Source organism: Ochotona princeps, chromosome 6 (genome assembly GCF_030435755.1).
Source record: "Ochotona princeps isolate mOchPri1 chromosome 6, mOchPri1.hap1, whole genome shotgun sequence".
Taxonomy (NCBI): domain Eukaryota; kingdom Metazoa; phylum Chordata; class Mammalia; order Lagomorpha; family Ochotonidae; genus Ochotona; species Ochotona princeps.
The window spans coordinates 44,538,568-44,559,875 of record NC_080837.1 but is presented as its reverse complement, the minus strand read 5'-3'; the positions used below and the strand labels follow the sequence as shown (position 1 = coordinate 44,559,875).

The following is a 21,308-nucleotide window of genomic DNA, read 5'->3' as shown; positions in this document are numbered from 1 at the left end:
CCACCGCCTGCAATGAAGGCTTCAGATATGGATGCTGGTTCGTGTTCTGGCTGCTCCACTTCCAATCCAGTTCCCTACTAATGGCCTGGGAGAAACAGTGGCTGATGTCCCACATGTTTGTGCTCCTGTTGCCCCTGTGAGATACCTGGAAGAATCTCCTGGTTCCTGACTCAGATCTGAATAAGCCTTGGCAATTATGATAATCTGGAGAGTGAACCAGGGAATGAAAAATCTTTCTCTCTCTCTCTCTCTCTCTCTCTCTCTCTCTCTCTCTCTCTCTTTCTTATCTGACCCTTTTTAATAGTTCTTCTGTTCCACAGTAAGCATGCAATGTCTGTAGTTCACTATAATGTGCTATATAGGATCTAAAGAAGTGAGAGGCAGAAGTCAACAAGATCCAAAGATGAAGAAATTATGAATAAAAGGATGACTATTTGCTTGAATTGATTTATTGATGTTCTCTGTACCTGTTAAAATATTCCACTCTATCCCATAAAAATGTACAAGTAATACATGTTAACCAAAATTCATTAACAGTAAAATAAATGCAAAAATATTAAATCATACTCACCCTTCTCCATCAGACCACAGTTAACCACATGTCACTGAAACCACAGAAAGCAAGACTATAGTAAACTACTGTGTGACCAGTTCTCACTATTTATAGATGAGGTACAAACAATGCTCCAATTTGGTAGTTATTACATTAAAAAGAAGGTAAGGTAGAAGAGGAGAAGTGAAGGGGGGTTCAGATTCCTACAAATTTATATCTACTGAATTGTTTAAATCATATTAAATGCACTGCATTCATAGATTTTCTTAAATAAAGTAGTAAATTGGAAAGGGACTGTCCATTGCATTTTTGCCATTTAAATAAAGACTCGAATGGTCCTCTGAGGCACAGGAAACAAGAGGTCCGACAGTCCCTTAAGTCAGAAGTACAGTGGCCACAGATGGGCTGGCTCTCACCTGCCTAGCTACACAACTCATACAAGTTCTAATGGCACCAGAACTAACATCTAGGTCCAATTTTAAGACCTGGTAGTTGCAGACGAACTAAAAGGAAGAGTATTACAGCCTCCTCACAAATGAAATAGGAACATTTTAAACTTTCATTTTGTTAGATTTTATTAGAATTTTTTGCTGTATTTTACTCCACTAACTTGGATCTAACTTGGCAAAACATGCTTTGTCTCATTAAGACTCAATTCGGGAAAAGTAGGACAAAACAGGATCCCCAAGGAACTTAATACGGTAAGCCATTCCAAATTTAGGGCTGTATTTGAAACAAACAGCTAGACATATTCCCAGGCTAGGAGCTGAACTCTGAAGTATGCCACACTGAAGAGAACACATTCTGCCAACATGGGTCACAACAGGAAAACCACGGAGCATCACTTCAGACTTCAGGTGGAACCCAGAGTGAGCCCTGTCAGCTAAAAGCATCCGGCCTCAAAGGTGATTCCTGTAGGGCAAGTGTGTCACAAATTGACTTCTGAAATTTTACCTTTCATTGCTATCCACTCATTGAAGATTATGTTATTTGCATTCTCATTTTTCAAACTTATGTGTTTATCTTAGAGTTCCAACTAGTGTTGTGTAGTTGCTCTGATTACAAAAAATAATTATGTTTCTTGTCCCACTAAACTCTGATACTGTGGACTCCTTAGAGCAGAGTCTCTCACACACTGGTAAAAAATCACTTTCCATCTAACAGGGATGAGGAACATTTTCCTCCCAAAAACCACTGGGGTATTTAAAACATCAACTGCAGGCCTTCAAAACTTAGCAGCTTAAAGAGTAGCCTCTTGCAGATTTATTGAATTTTATATCCCAACTGCAGTTGCCTCAAGGATCACACTTAATGATTGTTCAGACTTTAAGTGTTCCATGGGTCAGATGTTCTCCAGTGAGATGCCCAGGCTGGGGAACAAAGATTTTTATAATTCAATTTTTTGTCTTGATTATTTTCTAATTCATCTTGTGTTTTGTCCATTCTATGTGCATTGATTAAGGAAGGAAATGGAAAAGTCAGTTATAAGTATTGGTAGGGTGACATGCACTCCATTTGGACGATAATATTGAATTGACTTGAATATTAGCAACAAGCTCTTCTGTTATCATTGACAATTTAAGTTTGTTTGTCTCTGGATTCTCTACGCAGAACTCAGTGCCTTGTTTCAGAATTATTCTTTTTCCCTGGTTCACTCAAACTCAAGAATCTTGTCATATGTTAGTCCTAGTATAAAAGTTACACCGTAGCTGATAGAACCAAACAGCTCTGCCACATTCTCTGTGTTTCATACAAGAAAATTAACCTTTCACATCTGAGAATAAACATGTATTATTAAAATGTAATGCTCACAAATGCTTAACCTAGACCGTATACAGTATATACTAGTCAACATTTTAACTTCAAATTCTAGTCTAAAAACATATAAGATAGGGCCACCACAATGCCTCCAATTGGTTAATACTCCACTTAGAAATGCCAGCATCCTGTTTAGGAGCTGCTTCATGTTCTGGCTATTCCACATTCCATCCAACTCCCTACTTATAAAATGCAAAAGCAGAAGGGAACCCAAAGCCTGGCTCCTGGCTTCAGATCAGCTCAGCTCTGGCCATTGTGGTCATTTAGGCAATGAACCAGCATATAAAAGATCTTTCTGTCTCTCCTTGTCTATGTAAATCTGTCTTTCCAATAGAAATAAAAATGAACCCTTTTTAAGAAGTAAAATAAATTTTTAAAAAACTTAAAAAGGAAAGATTAACAGGAGGATGGAGAAAAGGAAGAAAGCAGGGAAGAAGGAAGGAAGAAGCCAGTAATGTCTAGGCCTTGGTTGTCGACATCCACTGAACAGACACAGAAAAGCACGGTAACATTCTTCCATGAGGAACTCAATCACTGTTCTTCATAAACCATTTTCCTGATTATCATCAAAGTTATCATAATAACTCTCTTGGAGTCCCCATCTCCAAAGAGAGAAAATATGATTAAGTCTTTGCTTTTAAATGATTATCCATGCACCAAGTAATAACATATAACAAACTCTTAAGTTCTTTAATGTAATTTTTATTAATAAGTCAAAGGCATTCTAAACAATTACACAGACAATTCATTGTTTTTAACTCTTAGCCCAAATACATTATGGTTGGCTTCTCCTTCACACACATCCCAAGTAACTGTTCACTACTTTTTCACAGGTACAACCCCTGGCCTTCAATAAAGCTTGGCGGGTGAGATTTGCTTAATCCCTTTCTTTGTTCAAAGAATTGTACTTTTTTTCCACTAGATCTAACAAAGAAAAAGTCAAAACTGATGTACACATTACCAGGACTAAAAGGCACAGGAAAATAGACAGCATGTATTTACTAAATTCATCTAAAAAGTATGAACTAAAAAGATGAACTCTGTTTTAAGTCTGTACAAACAAGCTGACAAGTGAAGAGCCTTGGGACTGTGGTGCCTTGAACCCCTCCTCTCTGCTGGTGGTACAGTTTAGCTTCAATCTCAGCCTCTCTGATCTGCTGCAACTTCCCATTCTTCACTTTTGTGGGTCTCAGAATCTTCTTACTTGTCCACCTGCAGCTGCTGCTGCATTTCTTGGTACTGACTGCATACATGGCTTGGACTACAAGTTCAAACAAGTGACCCAAATTGACTCAATGGCTATTCAGGTCACCTGACCACAGATATCACTTTGTTAGCACTAATTTTTAGAATCAAAAATGTCTTGATCCTTAATAGTGATTTCATTAACTATGATCCCAAGAAGTCAAGGACTGAAAAGCATGACAATTTTAACCTGTATGATTGATCCAAATTGCACATAGCACAAACAGAAACAGACATACATACAACAAGCAAAATGTGTTAAAACTGTGAGCCTTGAAACTTCAATTTTATCTGTGAAATAGGAAATTCAGATAGGGAGTCCTTTGGTGCTATGTGAGGCAATAAATATTTAAATAGCTTTTATCATCTGAGATTATTAGTATAGGAAAGTAAGTGGATTTTAAGGAATGAAAAATTCCTAATTATCCTTCAGAAAAACACAGCAAAATCAAAATCTAAAAACAGAATCAAAAGGAGGTAATCTATTTACCACCATTTTACAATTAATACCCATAATCCTTCCTACTAATCATTCTGCTCATCATCGTAATTCCTCTTCCTTCTTATTTTGTTATCCATTTCAGTGCTTTATAACTCTAGGATCTTCAACCTACAAAACAAACTAGACAGATAAAGAAGGAACATATGCTTGTAATGATGATTCTGTGTCTTCATCAATATCCACAGGTGCTTTGAAACCAACTCCTGTGCACGAGCCCATGGATGGCCTAAATCACTCTGTGGTTTCTGAGTTTGTCTTGCTGGGACTTTCCAGCTCCTGGGAAACTAAGGTTTTCCTCACATTGACATTCTCCTTGCTCTATGTAGGAATCATCCTGGGAAACCTCTTCATTGTCTTCTTGGTCATTGCTGACTCCCACTTGCGTTCTCCTATGTACTTCCTGCTGGCCAACCTGTCCATCATTGATGTGGGCCTGTCCACCACTGCAGTTCCCAAGATGATCTCAGACCTTTTAAGAGAATACAAAGTCATCTCCTTTCAAAGTTGCATGGCTCAAATATGCTTCATCCATATCATAGGAGGAGTGGAAATGGTGCTACTCATAGCTATGGCATTTGACAGGTACATCGCAATCTGCAAGCCTCTTCACTACTTGAGCATCATGAGCCCTAAAAGATGCATCTTGTTCGTGGGCCTTGGCTGGGTAATTGGAGTGATCCACGCTATGTCTCAGTTTGCTTTCATTATCGACTTGCCTTTCTGTGGCCCTAATGAAATAGACAGCTTTTACTGTGACTTTCCTAGGATAATAAAACTTGCCTGCACAGATGCAGCCAAGTTTGGGTTTGTTGTTGCTGCCAACAGTGGCTTCATGACTGCAGGCACCTTCTTCCTGCTCATCCTTTCCTACATCTTCATTTTGGTCACTGTCTGGAAGCGTTCTTCAGGAGACTTATCCAAGGCACTAGTCACCTTGTCATCTCACATCACAGTGGTTGTACTTTTTTTTACTCCATGTATATTTCTCTACATATGGCCATTTCCCACATCGTCAATTGATAAATACCTGTTCATTGTGGATTTTGCGATCACCCCTGTCTTGAATCCTGTCATCTATACATTAAGGAACAAAGAAATAAAGATAGCTGTACAAAGATTGAACAAACAGTGGCAGTTTGTCAGGAATTATTGACAAAATCTGGTTTTGAGTTCTGAAACTGTGTATGTTTACTGACATCTCCACTTAGGCTTCTGCATTTAACACAACAAAGTAATCATCTACCTTGCTGAACGTAGGAATGCACTAACACTATTATTATTGAGCATTTATCCATTGCTTTAACTACCACCCAAAATACAAGTCCACCATGATATAAATTATTTCAGCTGATAGCAAAAATATAAATAATTTTTATGATATAATTTTATTCTTCCAAATAACGTGTTGGATAGTGTTTTTCCCCATACAGTTTGCAAATAAATTTCATTTTACTTTCACAAATGTCAAGTGTCATTCTATGAAATGGTTGGATATGTAGGACTAGTTGCCAATGTTATATTTTCTTTGGAAACCCAAAGACAAACTTCCAATGTAGGTAACTGATTAGAAGCTGACTCTTGGATTATCACTGGGGACAGAGAAAAAGAAACAAAAGATATCAATGTTAATAAGGACAACTAGGATACAACCTGGCCTTGGTGCTCTAGGAGGTCAGGTAGTCTATCTCACTAAAAGTTGGAACAAAGATCAGAGAATCTGGGGTACTCCTTTTCCTTTAAAGGATGTGTTATTAATTCTTAGACAGGTCAACTCTGTGTGCATTTCACATTTTTAGTGTGTTTTAGGAACCAGAAACAAACTCTCAGGTAATTGTTCTCATGTTTACAGTAAAGAATTTTCATAAGTAAAATTTAACTAAAAGGCCATTTTCTAAGATTGTTTCCACTAACAGAAGTTCAAACAAATTTTGTTTTTAATTAACAAAAAAACCGGATGCCTATAAAGAAGTCTGTCAACTGAAATATTTCTTTGTTTTCTGCTTTCATAAACAAGTCCCACAAAACCCACATTTCAGATCCCCCACTCAGCAGCAAGCATGGGCCAGCAAGTCAGAGAAGTAGCTTAACATGTCAACCACACAGGGCTGTCATCTCCTGTCTTCTACTGTGGAAACTGATGCCTTAGCTCCACTACAAAAAACTATCACTCTAAACAACAATGTCTTGTTTTCACATCTGTAAAAACAATTAAAGGAAATAAATATTTTACTTCTATCTCTACAATCATTGTGATTGATTCACTTGTGTATTTGTGTCTGAATTTGAAAAAAAACACACCATCAAATTATGCATCTAATTAGGGAAACTGTTGCCTTTTTCCAACCTTTTGGCCAAGCTCAGATGTAGTATCAATGTAGGGAAATGGAACCTAGGAAGCCCCAATGGCAGGGCTAGAGCACTCTTCCCATAAGTCGGACATTTCCATGATTTGGAGCTCTGGAGTTTCCTCCAAAGATACTTTCTGTAGTTCATATATTACACACAAAGAGTAATGCTATTCACTAACATTACTCTCCTTTGTTCATTTCTGCATTATTCACAATAAGCCATAATATGGAATCAACTTAAGTGCTGTCAGTAGTTTGACAGAGAAGAAGATATGGAATACAGGGGAATGCTATTCAGCCATAAGTAATAACATGTCATTTATGAAAAGTGGATGAGTCTGGTGGACAGTATGATAAATGAAATAAAGCAGACACAGAAAGAAAAATGGTATATTATCTTACATTTGAAAAAATACGAAACAAAGAAACACTGAACAAATTGAAATAAAGTAGAAAAGTGGTTTAAGAGCAGAAAAGGAAAATCACTGAAATAAATAGGCCAAAAATTGAAAATTTCTACTTAAGTATGATGAATAAGTCTAGAGAAGTAATGACCCTCATAAGGACTGTAATTAATAAGATGGTAATTAATAATTAATAATTAATAATAAACTGAAAATTTGCTAAGATGTAATAATTCTTATCATAGAAAGGCTTGCCACACACACACAAGTTACTATACATGATGATATGCTCATTTCTATACAGATATCATTTCACTACATAGTGTATATAAAAACAACACACTATATACCAGAATAATATATAATAAAATTAGTTTTTTTCCTAAGAAAACACAAGGTGCCAGTTTGGTGGCATAACAAGCTGATTCTCTACTTGTGGCACTGGTATGCCACATAGATACCGGTTCAGATCCCAGCAGCTCCACTTCCAACCCACCTCCCTGTATGTGGTCTGAGAAAGCAACAGAGGACTCCTTGGGCTCCTGCATGGGAAGACCTGGAGGAAGCTCCTGGCTTCAGATTAGCTCAGCTCCAGCTGTTGTAGCCATTTGGGGATGGAAGACCTTCGGTCTTTATTTCTGCTCTCTCTATAAAACCTGTCTTTCAAATAAAAACAAATTAACTTGTTTTAAAAACTAAATGGGCAGAAATAAACTGTAATTTAGAAAGTAGGGAAGAAAAGTGACAGAGTAGTCTCGGAGACAGAGTAGTCAGGGTACTCTACTCTTGTCATGTTTAGAAATAAAAACTTACGGAGTAGATTAGGATGCACAGCCCTTTAAGACACCTAGTCAGTGGTTTAAAAAGACAGAAGGAGAACCCTGTTGTGATGAGTTCTTGCTAGCATCTAAGAAGAACAGGAAATAGTGCAGTTTCACACGTGACACATCTCAGGCCAACTGAGATGAGGTACAACCAGCATCTTAATCACTATTTGGCCAATTTCTTTTTATTTTTCGTCAAAACTTCTGCATCTTACATGTATTGCTGACACTTTGAACTATTATTCAATTATTGAATTGAATTTTAAAAATATTATTCAATTCAAATCAAGGCAGAAACTAAAATCTAACTACTCAGCCCCCTTTCAAACACAGAACTGGAAAGTTTCCAGCCCAGAGACTGTGTGTGTGTGTGTGTGTGTGTGTGTGTGTGTGTGGTGTGTGTGGTGTGTATATTTACCACGCTGAGCTGCATACACCGTCACCAACATTGGTTACTGCAGAAAACAAATTGGACTTCATTTCAGAGTTAAGGTAGAATCTACAATCAGCTCAATCAACCAAGAAGTATCTGGATTTGAAGCAATTCTTGCACGGTGGGTATATTACAAAGAATTCCGTTTCTTTCATTTTTCATCCTACCCAGTGGTTTATGAATATTCTGGGGTTAGTATTTTTTCCATACTTGTGTTACCGGTCTTAGAGTTCTGAATGGGTGAATTTATGTGATTACCAAAAATATGTTTGTCTTCCAAATGATCTCTGAAACTTCAGTACTGCTTACGACAATTTCATACACTAGCAAAAAGTGACGTCCTTCTACAATCTCATGTTTCCAGACACACAGGTCGAATGATTTACACAGATCATTTACCTGTTCCTGCTATCTTCTCATTCTGTCTGTTCTGCCTTTTAATTAAAGCAACGAATGCAGGAAAACTCACTAATTGAAATTAGTAAGACAAAGTATAATCCAGCTTGAAGGCTAATGACGATACTGAAATGGCTTTAATATAAATGTGAACTTCCTTTCATATTATCATTGGTTTTTAAAACTTATGTCTGCATTGCTGCTGAGCAAAACAAAGCACCTTATTTCACAAATCTTAATGTAATCTTTTCCTAAACATCAGCATTTAGCTCAGAAGCCCCTCATAGTACGGAATTTATACTGGAGACGTTGGAGTCAGACAAACTTAGTCTATACACTAGCTCCTCCACAGTCTAACAGCATTGCTTGAGAAAAAAAATCAAGATTTCACACATGAGAAATGGAAATAGGCATTGCAGTTAATGGTTTTAAAGTGCTTAATAATTATCTAGTGTGTAATATATGCTAGTTAATCAACTTTTAAACCATCTAGTATCTAGCCTGATGAAAGTAAAACATAGAGAAATGGAAATGAAATAAGACAAAGAAATTTTTAAAAAGAGAGGAAACGAAAGGAAGTGGGTAAAAAAGATCTGAGGTAGTGAGAAACTGGAAAAACAAGATTTGATGTTTTGGTTCATAGAATATAAATATCTCTGTGGGGGGAATTTAAATAATACAGATAAATAATATAAATACAAATGAGTCTAGAATTTATGCTAAATCCAATGAAGACGTTTCAGGACTACAGTAGCAGTTACAAATAAATCTCACACCAGTGAGCCAGTCAATGACCAATGTGGGTAAGACAGGCATGATACTCAGTCTGGAAAACAGGATTTTGTGGGAAAATTTTAAGGAGATGTCAGGAGGAAATTCAAAATACAGGGAAACACAGTAAATGATGAGTGAGACACACTTTGCCAAGTCATTTTATGACCACATTTCTCTATTGTTTATATGCTCAGCAATAGATTTATTTCTGAGAAGTAGGGTGTGTATATAGGAGATGCAACATTAGATTTATGAACTTTATTCAATATGGTAGAGATCCCCATAATACATTTTGTCACTACATACTGAAAACATCATTCTGATTTCTTGCAGGAAATGAAGATTTAAGCATTGGAAGGTCCTTTTATGTAGAAATGTACTGCCCAGATGTCTAGGTATAATATTGATTTTTGTAAGAATTTTGCTTCAGAATAAGCCAATCACAGAACACAAATATTATACTATCTCACATACATGTGAAATCTTTAATAAAACATGATCTGATAGAAATTAAAGGTATAATAATATTGGTTACCAAAGATTGAGGTGAGAGGATTTGGGAGATGGCTAATTAAGGTATACTGCATTGAAGTTAGATAAGTGCAAGAAATCCAGGATTTTATTGCACAGTAAGGTGAGTATATACAATACTAATGTACTACATGTTTCTCTAAAAAAAAAGACTGAATTTTGTATTTTTTTTTCACCATAAATAAATATTTTAAGAGCTAAATATGTTTATCCTGATTGGACATTTTATATGTGTACCAAAATATCACGTAGTCTCCCATTAGTAAATATTTTCTGCTTAAGTGATGTCTGCTTAAGTAAAGATTTTCTTAAATGAATCAAAAGAGAGAATTGTACTTCTGACTGATAATGTTTTTGATCCGCTCTTCCATTCTTAGCTAGCTTTTCTTCTTAGTCACAAGATTGCACAGAATCTCAATCTAAAGCAAATTTTTTTTTCAATTTTGAGTTTAACACAATGACAAGACTTCAGCACACACTTGCTCTCAAGAACCTTAACAATAAGTTCCTGCTTCTATTCCAGAAGTTCTTAATTTATCTCTTTGTCTTGGGTTCCATTAGCATAGACCCTACTAAATGGAAGGAGCAAATCAGTCCGTGGTGTCTGCCTTCATTTTTCATGGACTTTGTAACTCCAGGGAGCTCCAGACCCTGCTCTTGCTGCCGTTTTCTGTACTTTACCTGATGACACTTGTGGGTAACATCCTTGTCGTGCTCTTGATCATCATGGACCACCATCTCCACTCCCCTATGTACTTCCTCTTAGCTCATCTCTCATTTATCGACCTCTGCCTGTCCTCAGTTACCACCCCTAAACTGATCACAGACTTCCTCGAAGATAATAAGACCATCTCCTTTGCCGGCTGCATGAGCCAGATTCTCTGTGTGCATTTCTTTGGAGGGGGTGAAATGGTTCTTCTGGTGACAATGGCCTATGACCGCTATGTGGCCATCTGCAAGCCGCTTCATTACTCCAGCATCATGGACAAACAAAAGTGCATCTGGTTGGTTTTGATATCGTGGATTATTGGCTTTGTTCATGCCATGAGTCAACTGCTTATGATCTTGGATCTGCCCTTCTGTGGGCCCAGAGAAGTAGACAGCTTTTTCTGTGATATTCCTTTGGTGATTGAACTAGCCTGTATGAACACGGATACCTTGAGAATGATTATAAATGCAGATAGTGGGGTTTTGGCAACAACTTGTTTCATTCTCCTGATAATCTCCTATACTTACATCTTATTAACCGTCCCTCTCAATTCTAAAGATGGCTCATCAAAGGCTCTCTCTACCTGTTCTTCCCACATCACAGTGGTGGTGCTCTTCTTTGGACCCTGTATCTTCATCTACCTGTGGCCAGTCAGCATCACTTGGGTGAACAAGTTTTTGGCTGTTTTTTATACTGTAATCACACCTCTCATGAATCCAGCCATTTATACGCTGAGAAATAAGGAGATTAAAAGTGCCATAAAGAGACTGATAAATCAGCACGTGAGCTCAAGGGACAATTGTTAGAAATCTCACAAAATCAGAAAACATACTATGTGGATTTGTATGGCTATAAACTGAACAATCTATACAACTTATATCAATAATCTATGGATAATCCAAGATAAACAACTGGTGCTTTTAATATAAAAATGTATTTTGAAATCCAACATTGTGTTCAGATTCTTATCACAGTAACTGCAGAAATAATGTTTGCATATATTCAGCGATCATCATTACATAATCTGGTTATTATGATCTCTGTCTAATATCTACCAAGTTAATAGTTATATAAACTATACTTATTTATTTCTTTATTTCTTGAACATCAATTAAAAGGACTCATAATGACAACATAACTGATGCATCATTGATATGCAAACATTTGCATTCATATTTTTCAAACTAGACGATCATTGAAGCATCAGTCATACCTGTGTAGAGACATACAAGGGGACACATGGTGACTTCTTCTTGTTTTTTTTAAATTACATTGCATTATGTGACACTGTTTCATAGACTCTGGGATTCCCCCCAACCCCTCCCCATACCCTCCCCCCATGGTGGATTCCTCCACCTTGGTGCAGTATTACAGTTCAAATTCAGTCAAGATTCTTTCATTGCAAGCATAGAGTTCAGCATCTTATTGTCCAGATAAATTCAATGGTTTCTGGGGGAGATCATCTCTGGTCTGAAGACAAAGCTGGCAGAATATCATCCCGATCAATTAAAACCCACAACATAACATCAACAATTTACAACATTATGGAATTAATTGACATGCTATTGAGTAACCAATATGTTAAAAATTGCAGGTTCTTAACCACATCCTGTGACTACTTCATTGACATTTCAGTTTTAGTTTGTACACAGAACCAGCTACTATACACCTTAAAATGGCTATAGGGTACTATTCAGTTGTCTCGTGTCTATTTTCATTTTAGTATTTAGCAGTTTATACTGTTGAAGCATAATTTTGCTGAACTTAGCAGATTTTAGGATAGTCTAAACTGGCTTATAACTCTAACAAGGCACATGTTAACAGTTGAAGTGCAGAACAGTTTTAGGAGGGGTGTGCAGAGAAATCTTCAATGCCTTCGTGAGGAGTAACTAATCTTTGTGTCCTACCTAATAAGGTATGTGTGAGTCCACGCTGACTGTTCTCTGTCTGGTTCTAAGCTTTCCTTGTTGTTCTCTGACGTGATGACTTCTTGAGGTATTTTTTGACAAATTGAGATGATCTCAGTTGTGCTCCCTGATACAGTTCTGATTTTTCAGTGATTTAAAGTTCTCATGTAGCTTCCTCTCTAATTTCACCTGACTAAAATAAAACAGTGCATCTTGGCTAACTTTTAAACTATGTAATTAGGTCTTGTAGAGAAAAAGAATAAGATCTTACCATATGCTTTCAAAGCGTATCATTTTTTTAGCTCATCAGCAATTCAATACCATTTATTTCTAACTAACTCCCATTTCAAGAAGAATCACAATGGGCGCTTTTCAAATTTTGAATTGAATACTGGTTTAAAAAAATGTTATCATTATAGAAGGCAAGGAGTATGACAGTCAGGCTTCCAAGGGTGTTATTTATATGTGCATGCTTTTAAAACAAAAGATGAGGAATCAGCCCCTCTAAAAGCTCTGGGTATCAGCTGTAGAGGATCTAAATCTGAGACTTTTCTCAGTGTCAGTAACTTCAGTTTATCCCCGTTCTTCCCACAGCCCTAAAGGTAGCAGTTTATGTCTATACTAACTTTCTCCATGACAGTTTTTACGCTTGAGAGCATCCAGACAGCATCTGAGTAATTTCAAATGATGTGCAACTCTTCATGTTAGAAACATGTTGTATGGTCCCAGTTGTTCAAAAAGTGATTATATTCGAAAAACCTGACATGTCAGGCCTTAGTAGTTACAAAAGCAGAATTTTGACACTTGGCTATTTTTAAATTTGGTGAATGTGAAATGCTAAGTGATAGGAACAACTGCTCTTTCATTTCAGGTTATCATGTTGTGAAACTAAGGAGACAAGTTTTTTTTAGTGAAGACACCCAGCCCACAATACAGAATACCGAATCATAAAGTACAAACCTAAGGAAGGCTGTACCCTTGCTAATTCACAAACTATAAATGGGAGCTTTCACAACAGGATACATCATCTCTGACCTTAAGGACGGGATTTTAAACAATGTCGTAGGCGTCAGTTAGTGCCCCAGCTGCTCCACTTCCCATCCAGCTCCCTGTTTGTGGCATAGGAAAGCAGTAGAGGACAACCCAAAGCCTTGGGACCCTGCACCCACATGAGAGGCCCTAAAGAAGCTCCTGTTTTCTGGCTTTGGATTGGCTCATCTCTGGCCTTAGTGGCCACTTGGGGTGTGAACCAGCAGATAGAAGATCTTTCTCTCTGTCTCTCTGTCTCTCTTTTACTCTGTAAATCTGACTTTCCAATAAATTACCAAATAAATAAATATCTTTTCAAAAAGAGGGATGAAAGAATTTAAAATAGTGAAAAAAGCCTACAAGACATTCAGGAAACCATTAAACAAGTAAAAATTTACATATAGGAGGAATACCTGAAAGAGAAAGGGATGATTGAAAACATGCTAAATGATGTGAACTGAACACTTGTCTTTAAAGAAATACGGAAATTCAAAGAACTTCAAAGAAACTCAACCTGACACAACCAAAAAGATCTTCTATATACTTTATACTCAAATTGTCTAAAAGTAAAGACAAGAGAAAAAAACTTAAAATCAAGAAAAAAATAACACTAATTTTACAAAGAAATAGCATTTAGTCTAATAACAGACTCCAGCAAAAACCCTACAGGCCAAAAAGAGTAAGGTGATATATTCAATTTCTTGCAAGAAAAAGTATTCCAACAGAGAATACTATATCCAGCAAAGCCACATTTTATGGTAAAAGTACTTCTGAGGGGAGAGGGGAAGAAATGGAGACACTGCCATTGTGGCACAGTGTATTAAGCTGCTAGCATTCCAAATCGAAGTGCCAGTTTAAGTCATGGCTATACTGGTTCTGATTCAGTTTGATGCTAATACATCTGGGAAATAGTAGACAGCCTACTCTTATTGTCACTCTACTGTTCAAATAAATATTAGAGAGAGAGAGAGAGAGAGAGAATTCATCACTGCCTTGTAAGCAACCCTGAAGTCCTGCATTAGAAATAATCATCAGGTCTGGTGTGACGGCTTTGTGGCTAAAGTCCTCACCTTGCACACGCCAGGATCTCATATAGGCTCTGTTTCATGTCCCGGCTACTACACTCCCCCCCTTCCAGCTCCCGCTTGTGGTCTGGGAAAGCAGGGAGGATGGCCAAAAGCCTTGGGACCCTGCACCAACATGGGAGACCTGAAGGAAGCTCCTGGCTCCTATCTTCAAATAGGCTCAATTCCAGCCATTGTGGACATTTAGGGAGTGAACCAACAGATGGAAGATCTTTCCACCTGTATTTCCTTCCCTCTGTAAACCTACCCTTCCAATAAAATTAAATAAATCATTTTTTTAAAGTTATCATTGAGAAAATGCATGGAAGTAAGACTAACAAAGCAGAAAAATGCATAACCAAGCAACAAAAGGATATAGTTCTCATCTATCAATATGAACTTTGAATGTAAATGAACTAAATTCTTCAACCAAAAGATACAGGTTGGCTGAATGGATTTAAAGAATCAAGACTCAACTATATGCTTCCTATAATAAACTCACTTCACAAATAAAGATATACAAAAATCAAGGTGAAGGGTTGGAAAAAGATAGTCCATGCAAAAGGAAATCCAAAACAAGTTGCAACAGGTATATTTATATTAGATAAAACAGACTTCAAATCAAAGGCTGTAAAAACAGACATGAAAGGGCATCATTATTCGTTTGAGAATTAATTCAGCAAGAAGATGTAACAACTGCACATCTGTGCACCCAGTAAGACTACCCAGATATATAAAGCAAATAGTACCGGACTTAAGTGGATATATACACTACAATACAATAAAAATTGGAGACATTGTCACCCCCTTGTCAGCAAAATGACTAGAATTTGAGTGAAAAAAATTAAGACACAGAAAGACACATACTACATGATTTCCTTTATATGTGGAAGCAAAAGCAAAAACCCTAATAAGAATACGGGACATTCATTATTACAGATGGGGAGGAGCAGCAGAGGTATAAGCTAGGATGAAAAATACTAGGGGAGGGCCTGGCGGCGTGGCCTAGTGGCTAAAGTCCTCGCCTTGAACGCCCCAAGATCCCATATGGGCGCCGGTTCTAATCCTGGCAGCTCCACTTCCCATCCAGCTCCCTGCTTGTGGCCTGGGAAAGCAGCTGAGGACGGCCCAATGCTTTGGGACCCTGCACCCGCGTGGGAGACCTGAAAGAGGTTCCTGGCTCCCGGCTTCGGATTGCCGTTGAGGTTACTTGGGGAGTGAATCATCGGATGAAAGATCTTCCTCTCTGTCTCTCCTCCTCTCTGTATATCTGACTTTGTAATAAAAATAAATAAATCTTTAAAAAAAATAATAGGGGAGTGCTTCTTTCAGCAGCACATATACTAAAATTGTAATGAAACAGAGATTAACATGGCCCCTGCATAAGGATGACACACAAATTCGTGAAGCATTCCATATTTTTAAAAAATAAAAAATGAAAAAAAATACTAGGGGAATTGTGCGGTTTACTGACAGTTATGTTAAAATGTTAACAACAGGGGAAATGGGTGCAAGGTGTATAGGAACTCCTTGTATTACTTCACAGTTTTTTCTTATAAAAATAAAACTACTCCAAAATGAAAATTTATATAAAATAATTAAACGTTTAAAACTGTTCACAGTTGTGGAAAAATACCTCTGTAATCCTGTAGTTACTGCAGGCACTTTTTTCTTTAATAGATACAGAAAAAGGAAAGTTGGATCTTTGACAAGGGTGCATCAGTCTACTCATGAAATTAAATAAGGCAAGTGGGCACCTCCTTCGGGGCTACCACTCTCATTGGACAGCACGAACACCAGGACAGGGGCAGGGGTGGCTGTTCAGAAGGGCACCTGCCAGTAGGTGTGTGGGCTGGATAGTAGGGTTGGTTGGGTTGAGCTGGGCTTCAATGCCCATCGACACGTGCGATAGCTAAACGGGATGTGGGACAGACTTGACAAGCCTGTAGCGCGTACTGGCAAGCATGGGAACCAGGGTAGGGGGCAGAACTGGTGGGGGTTATGGGGAGTCGCCCCAACTAGGCTGCAGCTCCAACCGGTTTGCGTGAAGACCGAGTATGAAGTGGGCAGGATCGAACTGGACTACAACACCCGTTGGTTCACGAGGAAGACAGGGCTGGAAACAGAACGAACCCAGCAATCCCAACGACCAGCATGAGCATAAGCTGATTGGTGTGACAGACGGTGTCCGACTCTGTACTAGCAAACTCGCGCAAGAATCAGGCCTGGGATCATCTCAGATGAAGTTTCTTTGGAGATCCCTCCACCTGAACTGCTGATCTCAGAACCCCAACCATGAAGAGACTGTCAGCCAGTGGATTCTGAATAGGATTCATTGCGATTGGAACTGAGAGATTGGCAGCAATCCAGAACTAATGAACTATCAAACCTGTATGAGCAGGACCCTCAGAGCGCGCCTCGCGTTGGGGATCTGGGATGGGTGGGAGGTTGGGTGGGGCTTTTCCCTTTGTTTTTTTTTCCTGACCCCAGATACAGGGTAAAATGATATTGATGTGGAAACAATGGTATTACCCACTTTCACCCTCTAGCCCTTGACACTTTTTTCCCTTATCAACTAAGTAAGATTATTAAAAAATAATTTTAAAAAAAAGAAATACAAATACTATATTATATCACTCATAGATTGAATCTAACAAGTTACTCTTAAAGAAGTTGAAATCAGAACAGTAGTTCCCAGAGAATGAGGAGAGAAGGGAAGAGACATGGGGAGTGGTTGGACAAAGGGTATAGTTACACTTCAATAGGAAGAATAAATTCTGGTGTTCTGTGGCACAGCATGTGGAATGGGGTTAACAATGATACATTTTGTGTCTCAGTAAGTTGTAAGAGAAGATTTTGAATGTACTCACCATACAGAAATACTAAAAGTACATGCTAATTACTGATATGATCATTCCCTAGTATACATATTACTTTAAATATCACATTATGTTTCATAACTATATATAGATATCATGTGCCAGTTAAACGGTCTTAAAAAGAATGTATATGATTCAAGGGAGCAGTTCAATATAACAACAAGAGTGTGTAAGAAGCTGACTCTAAACCTTGTGGAAGCATTCGCTGTGTTCAAGATACTGGATGAGGAAGTAACTGCAACTGTACATGCTAGGAAAAGAAACAAGAGAATCAGAACTAGAAATGGTGCATGAAGATGTGACTGAATTATGACAGTCTCATGATAAAATGTTAATAGATGAGGACTGATTTCTCATGAATGAGCAAAGAATTGATTTCTTGAGGTAGAATCTACTCTTGTGCAGATGTTATTAATATTGTAAAAATGACCGTAGAGGATTTAGAACATTAAATAAACTTAGTGTTATATAAAGCAGAAAGGGTTAAGAAAATTGACTCTACCTTTGAAAGAGGTTCTAGTATGAAGAAAATACAATCAAATAATCATCATATGATACAGAAAAATGCCTCATGAAAGGATGTGACCAACTCCATTGAGGTCTTGTTTAAGCAACTGCCACAACCAACCTATGTTCAGGAACCACCACCCTGATCATTTAACTGTCAATGTCTAAGCAAAAAAAAAACTGTAGTTCAGCTAAGGCTCAGATAAACGCTGGAACTTTTTAACAATAAGGTATTTTTAATTTAAGTATATTTAACTTTTAGACATATTCCTGTTGTATTCTTACTAAGCTATAATCACAATTTAAACAACTTTTCTGCTCACTGAGAAACAAAAAAAATTATGTGATTCATTTTATTTCAATATTATAGTTGGTACAGCAATCTAAAACCAAGCACAGTATCTCAGATGTGCCTGTGGTCAGGGCACTTGGTGGTGGTAGGTCTCTCACTAGATATTAATGTCAAACACATGCAATCAGTAACCTCAATCACTTCTAACATTTCAAAACCGCATTTAGTCTGAAATTTGAGAAAATACTCTCCTGTCTGTGTAATAACTGCTCATCAGAGGCGTTATTTCATTCCCCACTACTCTGTTCTCCAAATGATACTGCTCACCCCTCGGGAGAAGCAGAGTGCAGGAATGACGTAGTTTCTTTGGGAAGCCAATAATGGAATAGATTTCTGATCATTATTTCAAGTTCTACAAACTGCTTACCCCTTATAGGCAGGAAATGTTTGTAACTATGCATCCTGAAGTATCGTGGGGACTCTAAAAGGGAATACGTCTCTGTTGTTGTCACCCCTTGAACCTGTTGAGCCTGTGCTCTGCACCTGTCCAGGTAAGCACATTGCCCCTTCAATTCTTCACTCTCATGGTGCACAATCATCCCCAATTTCTCCACCTACAATCTATTTTTTTTCTTTTCTCTCACTTTCCTTTCTTTGATCTGATACTGAATGCTTTACACTCTTTTTTTACATTCCCTTCTGATCTTTTCTTCAAAGTTAAATTTGCACTACCAGACATATACTTTCTAAAAATTGGGATCGTAGAAATGAAAAGCCACATTTCTGTCTTGATTACTTCATTCCCACACAACATGGAAAGGCATGCAAGCACATTCATGCCAGAAGAATTCAATCATTTGCAAACTAAACAACTCCAGGTTTCTTGCATGATAATTATTCCTGAAAATGAACATTATGCGAAGCATTTCGCATTTGCTGTATAGCCAAGTCTCCTATTTGCTGCAATTCATTTAGTCCTTAAGGTGAGCATTTGAGGAAATGATTCCTGGTCTGTTGCTTTGCAGATGAAGAACCTCATGCGGCAGTTCAGTGACTTGCCTTGGAGCACACCTCAGGCAAACAGGACGCTGCAGCATGCAAGCTGCTGACCTTGTCTCTGTGCTCCTGCGTAACGCATTAGTCCGTGTGTTTAGAAAATGCTACTATGTAAATTTTCCTTTCTCTCCCATAATTTTGACATATTTTCTTTATTTCTAAACTAAAGGAACAATCCATTTTACTTTGTCACTTTGCCAGTTGTCACTATTAGAGAAAAGCCAGATGCTGACAGTAATGAAGCATTTGGTACCTAGTCTACCACTATGACACAACTGTATAAATCCATATCCTTATTTTTCATACATAATTATGTAAGAGATAAACAAGCTTAGCTGCAAATATAGATCCTACTGAATCATATGAAGTTTTTCTATTTTTTTAAGTTGTGATATAACATGTAATATTTATACATTATTATGGGGTAAAATGCAGTATTTGACATATGCGTAGTATAAACTTTTCAAACCAGGATATTAGCCTTTCTATTTCTTCATCCAACATTGAAAGGAGTAAAATGGCTTGGAGAAAAAGAAACATATCTTTTCTATAACAGTTAATATAAACTTATTATTTATAAAGCCTACTTTGAAGAAATGTGCCCATTTACATAATCCTTTAGTCTTGGACAGTTACTTGGTTAATATTGTGCAGATTTTGTGATCCCCAGAAAATTATCAGGAGTCTGAAGTTGGTGCAAATGTGTAAAGGTGGTTTATTCAGGCTAACTCAGGCTCCCAGCCGCCACCCCCGCCCAGCAGGATGGGGAGCAGTAACAGCAGAATCAGCATCAGCAGCAAAAAAAGGCAGAAGAAGCAGGGCTGTGGCTCAACAGCGCAGAGTTTTTATACATTTCAGGCCAATTCCGCACAATTATACAGTCATGATTGACCAGTTGATCTGTTAATTTTTAAAAAGAGCAAGTTGGCAGGCTTCTATTGGTGGGTTTGAAGCAAGCAACTTTCAAATAGCACAAACCCGTGAGCTATAGGGCAGTGAGCAACTTCTCTGACAAGCACACCTTGCTGAGGCATGCTCTGACGATGTGACCTGCCAGGAGTACACAGACTGTCAGGCATGGAGTTCACACAGCCCCCAGCCAAGCAAGCAAGGCAGAAACCACAAAAGCAGAAAACACTGAGGTTCTTCCTTACCACTTAGTGCAATAGAATACCATGATTAAAGGCAAAGAACTTTAAAAATATATTTTTCTATCCCCTTATGATTAGAGTTTATATTTCTATTATGACATTGCACTCTAAATGGTGTAAAATTCACGTTCCCATCAGCTGAAGTGAGGAAGGATGTTCCCCTACCTCGTTAGCAGCAACAGATTTAATAAGGTTGTTCATAAAATAATATAATAGAGGGATTTACTTTTTGCATATTGGTGTAAACTTAGAAAAAAATCCTTAGTATAGTTTTGAAAATCATTAACATTTTTAAATTATGTTATATTTAAGGCTTCTAGTCCTTTGGATACTATTTTTCTATAAAAACAAGACAAAAGATGATTCTCTTTTCCAGTGTTGATCCACAAATTTAACAACTATTGCATGGCATGACTTTTCACATAATCCTTTGTTTCCCCGTATAATAATGCTTTTTTTTTAAATGTCTTTAATGTACGCTATGTTTCCTAATTTTGGCCTAACTCTTGATTATGTTTTTGTTCCATTTTGTGTTCAAGTCAGTATAACTAATCATTGTTTATTAGAATTTACAATATATTCTGGTTTCCTTTAGAGAGAGCATTCATTTTGTCTCCAAATTGCTGATATACCTCCTTTTCAAATTTCCCTGAGTTTTTTCTTAGTTTTTTTTTTCATTTTTCATTCGAAGTTATTTATGTAAAGTGAGCTTTGTGTATTTCACAAAGCAGACTTAGAAGCATAGTGAGAGTTCTTGTCCTAACCTCCCTGCCACATTCCCCACCCAAGCTTCATTTTCTTTCCTCTTTTTGTATTCTTAACAATGGCATACTTTCAGTTCATTTCAAAATTACATGCTTAACATTCTATTCCTGAGTGTTGAAAT

General features: G+C 37.5%; 2 protein-coding genes and 1 non-coding gene across 3 annotated transcripts; all 3 read left to right on the top strand.

Moving 5' to 3' along the window:
• The first annotated feature begins 4,335 nt into the window (after positions 1–4,335).
• LOC131480556 (olfactory receptor 4F21-like) lies at positions 4,336–5,271 on the top strand. The gene has a single exon (XM_058666129.1). The coding sequence runs from the start codon at positions 4,336–4,338 to the stop codon at positions 5,269–5,271; it is 936 nt and encodes a 311-aa protein (XP_058522112.1).
• A 5,133-nt stretch (positions 5,272–10,404) lies between these two features.
• LOC101517394 (olfactory receptor 4K14-like) lies at positions 10,405–11,343 on the top strand. The gene has a single exon (XM_004584858.2). The coding sequence runs from the start codon at positions 10,405–10,407 to the stop codon at positions 11,341–11,343; it is 939 nt and encodes a 312-aa protein (XP_004584915.2).
• Positions 11,344–15,856: 4,513 nt separating this feature from the next.
• LOC118759281 (U6 spliceosomal RNA) lies at positions 15,857–15,960 on the top strand. The gene has a single exon (XR_004996085.1). It is a non-coding gene; the product is annotated as a U6 spliceosomal RNA (small nuclear RNA).
• The last annotated feature ends 5,348 nt before the right edge of the window (positions 15,961–21,308 follow it).

What these genes read in the sequence shown, in the direction of transcription:
- LOC101517394 (XM_004584858.2), top strand. Translation starts at nt 10,405, where the DNA reads ATGGAAGGAGCAAATCAGTCCGTGGTGTCTGCCTTCATTTTTCATGGA.
- LOC131480556 (XM_058666129.1), top strand. Translation starts at nt 4,336, where the DNA reads ATGGATGGCCTAAATCACTCTGTGGTTTCTGAGTTTGTCTTGCTGGGA.